The sequence below is a fragment of the Equus przewalskii genome, chromosome 31 (assembly GCF_037783145.1).
Source record: "Equus przewalskii isolate Varuska chromosome 31, EquPr2, whole genome shotgun sequence".
Taxonomy (NCBI): domain Eukaryota; kingdom Metazoa; phylum Chordata; class Mammalia; order Perissodactyla; family Equidae; genus Equus; species Equus przewalskii.
Genome location: NC_091861.1, coordinates 5,910,958 through 5,923,312, shown reverse-complemented (window position 1 = coordinate 5,923,312; position 12,355 = coordinate 5,910,958). Strand labels below are relative to the sequence as shown.

Genomic DNA, 12,355 nt, shown 5'->3' with positions numbered 1-12,355 from the left:
TTGGGGAGCTCATGCCTTCTTTTGCTAGTGCACTGCTCACAGGGATACAGAACCTCAGACTGATGAGAGAATCAACCTAGGAAAACAGAGACTAGACCTTGCCATTCATTCATCTGTCAAATCTCTGCAAGCTAATTACGAGCAAAGCATTGTTTACGAGTGCAGGAAGATGGGAGTTTGCACCTCTGAAACTATCCTCCATATCTGTAGATACCTACTGATGGAAATTCCTGATGCCCAATGCCTGCTTCTGATATCAAAAGTCTTGGGTCTCTGTTGCCAAATATGGGTCCAAATGGAGACCTTTTGCTGCAGCCTCTCGGACACTGAGCTTTTCTGGCAGCATAGATTACCTCTTCTAGCATAAGCAGCTGGATCAGAGTCCTTATCTTGTCTTGGCTCTAGTGAAAGGATTTGATCCTTGATCCAGGCATCTCCTGCCTGTCCTGGGTCCTGCTCTACCTCCAATAATGACAATAAACATTGAACAAAGAAAAATAATGAAGACATGTATTAACCAAATGCCATGTGTACACTTCATTTGGATTATGAATCAAGTGAACCAACTCTTAAAAACAAACATTTATAGGAGCTGGCCCCGTGGCCGAGTGGTTAAGTTCGCGCTCTCCGCTGCAGGCGGCCCAGTGTTTCGTTGGTTCGAATCCTGGGCACGGACATGGCACTGCTCATCAAACCACGCTGAGGCAGCGTCCCACATACCACAACTAGAAGAATCCACAACGAAGAATATACAACTATGTACCAGGGGGTGTTGGGGAGAAAAAGGAAATAATAAAATCTTTAAAAAAAAAACCAAAAAAAAAACACCAAAAAAACCCCAAACATTTATGAGACTATTAGAAGAATTTTGAAGGGTGAGATGATGGTATTTTCCCCTCAATATTTTTTTAGGAAAAATTTCAAACATACAGTACAGTTGAAAGAATTTAGAATAAACACTGTATACCACCACCTAGATTCTGTCTTCAACATTTACTATACTAGCTTTATTACATATTTATCCATTTATCTGTCCATTAATGTATCTTATTTTTGGTGCATTTCAAAGCAGTTGGTAGCAACCAGAACTGTCAGAGTTCCTCAAGGTCTCCACAACTCTGCAATGGGTGGGTCTGATGGGCAGAGCCCAGCTCTTGTACCTGCACCCTATTTGCAAATGCGGCTGCAAGATGACAATATTGGTTCCATTTTCTTTACCACCGACTGAAATAATGGTGATCTACACAAGATGTCTCTCTCATAGAAATGTCCAACCTGGCGAACAATCCAGGGATGTAGGGCTCTTCCTTTCTCATTCCATCATTTTCTGGGATATCGTTTTTTTTTTCATGGTAGGGGATGGCTCATCACCAGCCCTACATCCAAGCCCCAGCCAGTGGGAAACGAAAAACCCATATATGTACAAGGTAGGAGAACGTTAGACTGGAGAACTGGGACATTTCTTTAAGATTTGAGGCAGTTGGCTTTGTGGGTCATGGGGAGGAACAAAACATACATTAGGAGAAATGGGGGATGTCTGGGTAGGTGAAACCACATCCTGGAACTGGAAAGCTGGGACCACCCCTTCAGTAATTGGGAATATTCTGTGGTAGAATTAGCCCCGGGTTCTCTGGAACTTCCTATGACATGTTATTTAGTTAAGTAAATATTTTTTGAATTCCTTCTATGTATTATGCTTTCTGCTAAGCACTCATATGAGATGATTACAACAGTAGTGTTGGTAGAATGCTGTATGCAGGCATTATCCTATACTTACAGACTTAAAAGTTTTAACTCGAATAATGATTCCCTACATTTGTATGATGCTTTAAAGATTTTTCAAAATAGTTTCCTAGGCTTTAGTCTCATCACTCTGTAAGGTATTATCATCTTCATTGTAAAGTTAACAAACAGGCTTGGAAAAGTTACCTAAGGTCAAATGGCAGAACTGGGACTCAAATCCATACCTTTGAAATCCTCGTTCACTTTTCTTTTCACTACACCACAGCCACTTCTAGACCACTTCAGGAAGTGCCAAAAGTCTGCCTCTCCACATTGTGGGAATTGGCTACTCTTAGAGTGCCAGAGTATCACTTACTACTTACTAATTGCAAAGGTAAAATGTATCTTTACAATGAAGAGTTCTAGCAGCTGCTACTTTAACCAATGGATCAAACTTCGTTTTAGTAACAGTGGGACAACCTGACATTATGCACATTCATATGTGATATGATTCAATATGAACAATATCATTTGCAGTGTGCTTTTGCTAAAAATCACTTAACTTGAATCAAATCAAGCCTCTAGATTCTAGCGTCCAGATCTAGCCTGCAGTTTACAGAAATACAGTGAATAGAAGAACAAGCTAAATGACACCATGAGATAACCAGATAAATACAGAGAGTGGAATATCTCCCAGGACTCTTAGCTTGGAATCTCAAGAGTCAATGTATTAAAAAGAAAATGTATGACTTTTGATTGAATCCTGGTTTTTAAAAGTTACAAAAGCCATTCTTAAAGTGAATATGTTTTTTACTTGCCAGCATAGAATAGTTTTCTTAGGTGTGACAGTTTTATAGGCTATTGTCCTTATTCTGAGGAAATGCATGTTACAGTATTATGAAATGTTATGATGTAAAGTATTAGTTATGAAATACTATGATGCCTACAACTTACTTTTAAATGGTTCCATCACTCAACAACTTACTTTCAAACGGTTCAACAACAATACATACATACGTATACACATGGGGGAGAATGAGCAGACAGAGCAAAATGCTAAGAATTGCTTGATCTAGGTGGAGGAACACAGGCGTTCACTGCACTGTTCTCTCAACTTCCCTTCTGCATTAAAATTATCACAGTAAAATGTTGGAGAGGAACAAATACCGCCTCTACTCGCGGAGTCGCCTTGGGCACTATTCAGCCCGGGGAGCAGACAGGCGCTGTCGCTGTCCGGCTCCCTCAGCTCCGGGCCGGCTCGCCAGCAGACTCAGTCGGGCATGCGCAGAAGCGCCGCGCGCCCGCCCCGCCCCTCGGGCGTACGTGTGCGCGCAGGGCGCACGCGCGCGGCTCCCGGCAGCCCGCGAGACGCCAGCTGCGGGACACGGCGGCTCTCTGAGGCGGGAGCTGAGGAGGATGGAGCCGCCAAAGGTGGAAAAGTTCATCACCGCCGACAAGGGAAACGGGCTGCGCGCCTTGGTGCCACTGCGCCCCGGGGAGCTGCTCTTCCGCTCGGATCCCCTGGCGTACACGGTGTGCAAGGGGAGTCGTGGCGTCGTCTGCGACCGCTGCCTCCTCGGGTACGTAAGGAGCGCCCTCGCCCACCTGAGTCCGAGCCACCCGGTGCGGGGCCCGGGGTGCTGGGGGCGTCGGGCGGGCGGCCGGCCCTGGGACTCCGGCCGGTCGGGGCTGCACAGGAGCGCGGCGGTACCGCCGAGGAGCCCAGCCCCGCAGTCCCCCGGGCGCGCGGTTCCCGGGGCGGAGCTGGGCTCGCTAAGAACCCCCACTGGGTTGCGGTGGGACCTGGGGGGAGTCGGTGGGGCCGACTTAAGGGCAAGCGTTGGGCCGCGGGCAGTTTTGCTGGGGAACAAAAAGTCTGTGTCCTGCGCGACAAGCTTCATTGGTGCGGCTGTGGAAGTCACGACTGGGGCGGGGTGGACGCAGGGATGTGTATAAGTGAGGCTCAGCTGAGGCCCCGCCGGGAAAGGACCCGGCTCGCAGGTGGCGGAGGAATCTTGGCGTTTGCGGAGCACTTCCTTTGGTCCAGGTTCTCCTTGGCCAGGGGATACGAAGATTATCGGGACATCGTTAAGAATCTTTAGGAAGTAGATAAGTGAGAGAGAGAATCAATTACAGTGTATCGGAAGGGCTGAACTAGAGGTGCAGTACGCGCTTGGGAGCTTGTTACTGAGGTTCCGTGGTGTGCTCTGCCTTGAGTGGCTGGGCAAGCAAGTCTAACTCTTAAGCACCCACCTAGATGCGAGAATTCATGTGAAAGTGTTTCATAAGCCTGGAAGCACTGGGCCAGTGTGAAGTGCTATCCGGAGGCAATTTACGGAAATATGTAATATATATGCGCTGTCATAGGAATTGTGTTCCAGCAACAAATGTTACTGAGCTCCTGTTATATGCCAAGGAGAAGAGGTCTGTCTGAGATAGGTGGGATGATTTTTTTCCAGTACTGCTCTTCCAGACCTGTTAGCCTGGGATTGGGGCGGGTGGGGGTGAGCAGGTAAGTGCAAAGCTAAAATCAGTAGCGTGACCATTAATCTTACTGCGTCCTTATTTGGTTCATAATTGAGGAATTTATTTAATTTTGTATTTTAAAGTTACCAAATGATAGTTATCTTTTGCTTCCTGAAGTAACCAGAAGAGCAACAACTAAAAGATGTATTGAGGAGAGAGCACCTTGAGCTTTTTGTAAACTGTGTGGTTGAAAACAATTCATTCCTTTCAAGATTTTACTTTTTTGCTGAAGGCCTGACATTGAAAGTCATAGATCTTTAATTCTCGTTTAAGGAAATTAGAGAAAGCTGGGCTCTTCCTCATGTTAAATCCTTTGGGAGTCCATCTAGAGTTTGAATGTAGTCCAGAGTAGAGAACTTGCTGTTTGTTAAGTCCTGTAATATTAATTAACGGGGAAGATGTGGGTCATCTTGCAGATAAAGTCAGACTGACAAGTTACTTATTACTTGGAATAGGAAAGTTTTGGAATGAATACATGATGACAAATTGTTAACTGAAGTATCAGAGCTGAACTTGTCATACGACACATGGAACCATCCATTTTCCAAAGTGGACTACTCAAACCCAGCCCTTTGTGGGTGGCATGCTCTTGATTTACCATACTGTTTCATTACTGCTGTCAGCCATTCATTTTTCTTATTAACAAGAACTGTAATGATCTAAGCAAAAAAGGAATTTCATGAAAGAATATTGGGGCATTCTCAGCACTGCTTTAAATTCTGGAGGAAACCTGGCTCTGAAAATGGACAGGAACCAAGGGAAGTTCCAGAGTCAGAATTGCATTTCAGAAGTAGTTGGGGTTGGGGCCTGGAGAGTACATCACTTCTGATGATGCTTGGTGATTCTGGGTTCTGCAGCATGTACCACCAGCACCATGACCATGGAGCTTGCTGCTGTTCTTGCTACCGCTGCTGCGTGGGAAACTGGTTATTACTGGAAAGTTGTTTTCTCATCCATGCTTCTTTGTGATACTAGCCTCTGATTCAAAAGTCCTCAGTGGGTGTCTTGGATTAGCTTAGGTCACTGCCTGCACCCTAGCTATGAGGGAAGTTGAGAAGGTGAGGATTCTGCCCTTTTGGCTTTTAAGAAAGGAGTCAGGCTCTACTTCCCACCAATATTTAGATAGTGGGGAAATCAGCAAACGTAAACATAAGAAAAGGGATGTCAGTAAATGCTAAGCATCCAAACAAAACAAACTAAAACACGCAAATGCATTTTTCATACTAACAAACACTTGTTTATTAGTCCTTTACACAAAAAATAAATTTGCACTCATTTTGGATTGCTAGGATACAGTTCACTTGTGTGGTGGTAGTAGGTGCTCTGTTGAACACTTCCACTTGAGCAGTTGCAGCGTTTCTGAAGCGCCTAGTTAGGAATTACTGCAACCTGAAAATAGTATTCGAGAAATCAAAGGTTGGTGCATTGTTTTATGTAGTTTTTCTACCACTGTTGAATGCCCATCATTGGGGGATACAGTTTCTGTGATCCTTATCACCTTGTAAGTAAAATTTGGTTTTTTATCCACAGTCAACTGTGAAGTCTTTGAGAATAGAATTACATCTTTCAATTTTTCCTTTGTCTATGTGCCAAAGCCTGGCACATAGTAAACTCTTAGTTTGTGTTATGAATGTCTCGCGGAACTTTCTTTCTGCTGCCTTCCATTGGAAATAAGAAATGGAATGAAAATATTAGTTTGTAACTATTAACAACAGCTCCATGGCAGGGGTGAGGGGACCAAAATAAAATAAAAGAACAGATGCTTATTGTAATTACTTCATTAGCCTCCAAATGATTTATTGTTATAAGATTCTACCTGATTTCCTATGGCCTTGGGCTGTTTTGATTAATACTTTAGTTCTTGGATATTTATTTTGATTATTAGAGAAACCTGAGCCTGCTTCGTGGCTTCTTTTGCTCTTTTCCTCATTAAAAATTGGCTTCTAGGGGCCGGCCTGTTGCCGAGTGGTTAAGTTCGCGTGCTCTGCTGCAGCCTAGGGTTTCAGCGGTTCGAATCCTGGGCGCGGACATGGCACTGCTCATCAAGCCATGCTGAGGCGGCATCCCACATGCCACAACTAGAAGGGCCCACAACTAAAAATGCACAACTATGTACCAGGGGGCTTTGGGAGAAAAAGGAAAAATAAAATCTTAAAAAAAAAAATTGGCTTCTGGCTTTTCATGTTGTGAGTGGAAAAGAAAATGAAGTTTCTAAATTGGAGAAAAATTAAATGACAATTTAATGCTGTTGTATGTCAGCATTGTGACCTAAAATAATTTATATTATTCTTTTTCTGCTGTTGCACACATTTTTAGTTTGATGGAGCTGACAAGGACTGACAAAGGGGTTATTTGTGTTTTCTGTTTGTTTTGGTAAATGTAGCACATAAAATTCTATTGTATTTACTTTGTAGGTCTCCCCACTCCCTCTGCTAGTGACCTAAATCTAATCTTTTTATCCTGGGGATATCCCTCCCCTAGCATACAAGAGATGGTGACTGTTGAAGTTGTTAAGAGATAATATTTTGGAGAATTTTAGGTCACTGTATTTTTTTTCCCCTAAAGTTCCAAATTGCCTGCAGTTTCCATATCAAGAGCTACCTCTGGCAAACTCTAATGACAATTTCTTCTGTAGGGTAAAGAGGAGATCTCTTCCATTATTAAGGCTGAGCTTGAGGCTTAGTGCCTCCCAGGAGGATGGAGGAGGAATTGGAAATGGAAAGTCGATCTTTTTAAGTCCTAGTGGATTGTGGGAAGAAGGGGGATGGAGGTAGGGAAAATAGATTGTGAGAAATATATGTTCTGACCTTCCCAGTCTGGCCAAAGTTCTGGGGTTGGGGTGAGAGTGTTCATTGGGTTGAGGGGACAGTCAAAAGCAAAAGGCCTTTGGCTCTGCTCTTTATTTGGAATCTTGAGAAGAGGTAGCTATGTAGGTTGGTGCTCTGCCAACATTGAGAGCTATAGCACAGCAGAGGTAGAAGGAAGTGGGTAGATAGATGAGCCTGTGGTAGCAGGGGATTCTGAAATGCTCTCATACTGCTCTGAGGGATGTAGTGGAGATTAGAGTTCTGGTGGAACCCAGGCATCATGACATAGGACTGTGTGACTCTAGACTAAAGGTCAGGATCTTGGATACCACAGATGGGAGCCAGCATGACATCCCAAAAGGTGAGATGGCAGCAGTCTAGCCACGGGACCCAGTCATCTCCTTGCAGCAGAGACCAGTGAGGATCCACAGAGATACCAAGATCCAAGGTCTTCTTGCCACCGTATGGATGTCCCATAAGCCCCATTTGGAGAAGAATTTACCTGAAAGCACCTATTTAAACCAGCTCTAGTAAGGCGCTAAACTTAAATGTGTGAATATGAATTGGAAGTGACTGAGATATTATTTGGCAAATTTTAAGTTTCTACCTATTTACTAGGGTGAGTGTTCATGAGGAAGATTAGATTAATTAAAGAAAAAATAGCCTCATGTTCATGAGACTGATTAGATCAATTACAGAAAATAAAGGAGTGCATTTGAGTTAGAGTGTACGTAAATATGACAGGCAATAAAGGTCAAAAAAAGAACACTGTGTTTGGTGAGATGATGTAATCCATCTTGGCCAAGGCCTGGACTTAGGTTGGAGGCAGGAGGGAATACCTTCATATATTGGGGTAAGAAGAAGAGGTGCCAGAGAAGGCAGCAGCAATGATTGAAAGGTTTGATGACAATAGAGAAGTGGTTACTGAGTGACTCAGTCTTAGAGAAAAGAATGTTGGAAATATTCTTCTAGGAGAGAAGAGTGAAATGCCTACTGAAATGTAGTAGGATTACTGGGGTCCACTTAAAACTTGTGTTCATTTATTTAAAGTGAGAGCACTTAGAAGGGTAGTGCTTTTTTCTTTCCCAATGGTCAGCTGCTTGACTATGAGAATTGAATTTACCCTGGACTGCTAGGTTAGTGTGATGGATGGAGAGAGGGCAAGGGAGGTTATAATCATGAACTGTGATTTCTAAGCTGGGGACTGAGATCATGAGGAGGATGATGGACAATGAAATGTGGTAGAATCAATGGACTAGAGGACCTGAAGTGGTCAAAGAAATGGTGGAGTGGTCAGAGAGTGGGACGACTTGATATATATGTGCTTTAGAATTAGTGTATGTCTTGGTATAAGGTTTAGGGTATCACAGAAAGTGGCTCTTAGGCATTGGAATGGATAGTTTGAAGAAAGGCACGAGCCATCTCTCAAGGTTCTACCCTTCGAGAGGATTTCACTAATCCTTCATCCCCTCCATCCCCCAGGAAGAGTGTAGAACACTGCACCAGCTCACTTGTACCTGGTGCTGACGTATTTCACAAAATCAGTTGTAAACCCTCAGAATGCCTTTCAACCACTATTTGAGCAGAGGTGAGTGCCTCGCTGTCTCCACTTGGCTTTTTCTACTCAGCCCTTAAACCTTGGGTTAGGAGGCCAGTGTGGCCTTGGGCTGTTTTGATTAGTGCTTTAGTTCTTGGATATTTATTTTGATTATTAGAGAAACCTGAGTGCCCCATATGGTGACATACCTTCTGGATCAGCCAGCCAACCGGTGTCAGCTTTTTATTTTAGACCGTTTTGTCATGGAGGGATCAGAGATTTGTTCTCGTTGGGACACTCATTTTTTTCCTGCATTTGGATTTGTCTTCTCTACCTGTACTACCATCTCTGAGATCTACTGAAAATCTGTAGAGCTGTGGTATTCCTCACAAGGTTGCCTCTGACCTTTTTGAAAGAGAATTGAAGCAATGGGCTAATGCTGTGGTTTGACTCCTCTTCACATACGCTGTCATTTGAGGCAGCTGATTTCAAAGACCAGTGGTTCTCAAACTTTTCAGTCTCCTTTATAATCTCAAAAATTACTAAAAAGGATTTCATAGGAGGGGTTTTAAAAAAAGTTATTTAGGATTCTGAAGAGGTTTTGTTTATGTGGTTATATTTATTGATTTTACTGCATAAAAATTAAAATTGGTAAAGTTTGAAAATATGTATTTAAACATGATAAACTATTACATTTTAACAAAATTTTTAATGAAACTAACTATATTTTCCAAAGCAAAGGAAAGCTTACTGAGAAAAGTTGCCTGCTTTACAATTTTGCATGTCTCTTCAAGGTCTGGCTTAATAGAAGACCTTGGATTCTCATAACTGCTTCTTTCTGCATTCAGTGTATTGCAAAATCACATGGCATGTAGCCTCTAGAAAACTCCACTGTGCACTCATGACAAAAGGAGAATAAGAAAGGCAAAAAAATGTCTTAGTATTATTATGAAAATAGTTTTGATCTCGTGGGCCTCCTGAAAGTGCTTTTGGGCTTCCCAGGGGTCCCTGGACCATACTTTGAGAACCACGGTTATAAAACACTGGATGTGTCTTTTCTATCATTTTTAGAGGCTGGGGTTTGTTGGATAATATGTTGTGAATCAATGAGTAATATTTGGTTCAGATTTTCTCATAACCTGCCAGGATATATGGTATCGGGAACCAAGATATGGAGTTAGTGCCTCTTGGATGACTCACTCAATTTTTGCTTTCCATCCTCTAACTCTGGGCTGGTTCTGGTTGTTAGGGAGTCAAGGGAGAGATGTTCCACTGACTTGGGTATGGCCAGATATGGGGTGGTGTTTAACCTTGATTATCAAGGGAAAGTAAGAGAGCCACTTTCCATTTACTTGTTACCACAATATGTGATGATCAAATATTATTCAATAGCTAATATTTATTATCACTTATTGAGCAATGCCAGGCATGATTTTAGTGCTTCACCTTGTGTACTACTTCACTTAATTCTCACAACAACCCTAAAAAAGTGTCTGTTATGTTCCTTATAAAAACAAATATGGACTGGAGAGTATTCCTAACACTTGTAGAAGTATAAATTGGTACTGCTCTTTTTCTGGTAGTACCTATCAGAATTGAGCACTGTGTTTTCTTGACCCTACTTTTGGGATTCTGACAGAAAGACAAATAATAAGGGTTGCACAAGGATACTTAGCATAGCATTTTGGTAATTAAAAAATAGGGAAAAAGCATTTTAATGTCCATTAATAGGGGACTAGTTAAATTATGGTGCAGCCATATTAGCCATCTAGCTATTGAGCCATAATAGCCATCTGGCTATTAAGATTGAAATGTATCTGTTTGTACAGATGTGGATGGATGTCCGTGACACCTTGCTGGGTGAATAAAGTTGTACAACAACATGTGTTTAAATAAAATCTTTGTGTATGTGTACTTTTGTGTATAGAAAAGTTCTGGGAGAACATCCCAGAATTCTAATGTGATTTCTTCTGGAGAATGAGATCTGGAAGGGGGAAGATATGCCTTGTACTTTATATATTTTGTATTTTTCTCCTGCTCAAGCTTGTATTGTTTTTTTTGTAATTAGAGATTTAATCAAACTTGGAGAAAGTCTTTCTTAGACTTTGTTGCATTTGAAATTTTATGAAAGGGTGTATGCTGCTTGGGATGAAGATGCCTTTGAACTTCTTGCCAGCTTTTCACTTTTTTAACAATTATCAGCTAATAAGACCAAGAGTGAACCTCTTGATAGAAGGTGAGCCAGTTCACTGGCTGGCCATTGGCTTTAGAATTTGAACTAAAAGAGGTAAAATGCCTGTTGATGGTCCTAATAATTCTTGCTCCGTCCTTGCTTAAGGCTGGTTATTCAACTTTTCCTTGGTATTTCTGAGACATCACAGTATCCGTTGGTAAACTTTATTCATTTTCCTCAGTGGGCACACAAGATGACTACGTTTCCTAGCCTTCTTGCTGTTGGATTGGGGCCCTGTGACTCACTTTTGGCGAGTCGAGTGTGGGCTGGAGGTTATATAAGCCATTTCTGGGTCTGCTGTAAAATATCCTGTGCCATCTTCCATGCTCTCTCTTGACTGTGGAGGCCGTGTGTGGAGATGGAGAAACAAGACATGTGAGTCATGGCATGAAGGAGAGCTGCTCTGGAGCATCACCCTACATGCATCAGATTTAGTGGGAGCTAGAAAGAAACTTCTATTGAGTTGTCACTTAGAGCAGCTCTTCTTGAACTTTAATGTGCATATGAATCACCTGAAGATCTTGTTCAAGTGCAGATTCTGATTCAGCAAGCTCTGGGTCGAGTGTGAGATACTGCATTTCTGATGAGCTCCTGGGTGATGCAAAAGCTGCTGGTCTGCTGATCGTACATGAGTAGCAAAGACTTAAAAGGGTTAAATGAAATGACATATAGCCCACTGTAAGTACTCAGTAAGCACTTACCAAATGCATGTTATAGCATCCCGAAATAGCACTGAGTATGATGAAAAGGAGTTAGGGACCATCCATAATCAAAAGTTTAAATTATTCCTGAGTACACATCTACTCTTTTATGTATGATGGACCAGAATTTAGTTTTAGTACTATAGATGCAGAAAATTATGTGAAATTAGAACCTGGGGTTATTTTAAAGGTCATTTTGAACATTTACTTTTAGATATACCATCATTTTGGTGTTTGAGATAGTTATATGGTTATCTAGCTACCTTCCTGGAAAAATAATCTAACAACCTCTTCTCACTATAATTTTAAAAAATTTTAAAACTTTTGTTTGGAAATAATTTCTAATTTACAGAAAAGTTGTAAGAATAAGAATAGTACCAAAAAAAAAGTCTGTATATGCTTTACCCAGATTAAACTATTAACATTTGACCTCATTTGCTTTATCGTTTGCACACTCTGTCCTCCCTTGAGCCCCCATCTTTATCCACACACGCACACATACACCCTTTACCCCTAAATACTTTAGTGTGTATATCCAAAGAAGAGGGAAGTTATCATACATGTCAATTTCAGTAAATTTAACTTTACTACAATACTTGACTTAATCTGTATTTCATTTTGTCAAGTGACCCAATATTTTTTCCTTTTAGTACAGGATCCAGTCTAGGGTCAAGCATTGCATTTAATTGTCCTGTCTTTGACCTTCTTTAATCTGGAACATTTCCACAATTTTTCTTTGTCATGTATAATACATTTTTTTCCTTTTTTTTTTTTTTAACAGAACATTTCTCATTTGGGGTTCATCTGATGTTTCTTTTGGTTAGATTCA

General features: G+C 41.7%; 1 protein-coding gene across 8 annotated transcripts in view; it reads left to right on the top strand.

Moving 5' to 3' along the window:
- Positions 1-3,015: 3,015 nt before the first annotated feature.
- SMYD3 (SET and MYND domain containing 3) overlaps positions 3,016-12,355 on the top strand; it is a 682,473-nt gene continuing 673,133 nt past the window's right edge. For 2 of the 8 annotated variants that reach the window (XM_070602602.1, XM_070602601.1), the window contains exon 1: positions 3,051-3,302. In XM_070602602.1, coding sequence (XP_070458703.1) covers positions 3,139-3,302 — 164 coding nt within the window. In that variant the 5' untranslated portion in view covers positions 3,051-3,138. Of the gene's footprint in view, positions 3,303-12,355 lie in introns of all 8 variants that reach the window. The other 6 variants (XM_070602604.1, XM_070602603.1, XM_070602608.1 and 3 more) reach the window with 6 other exon arrangements.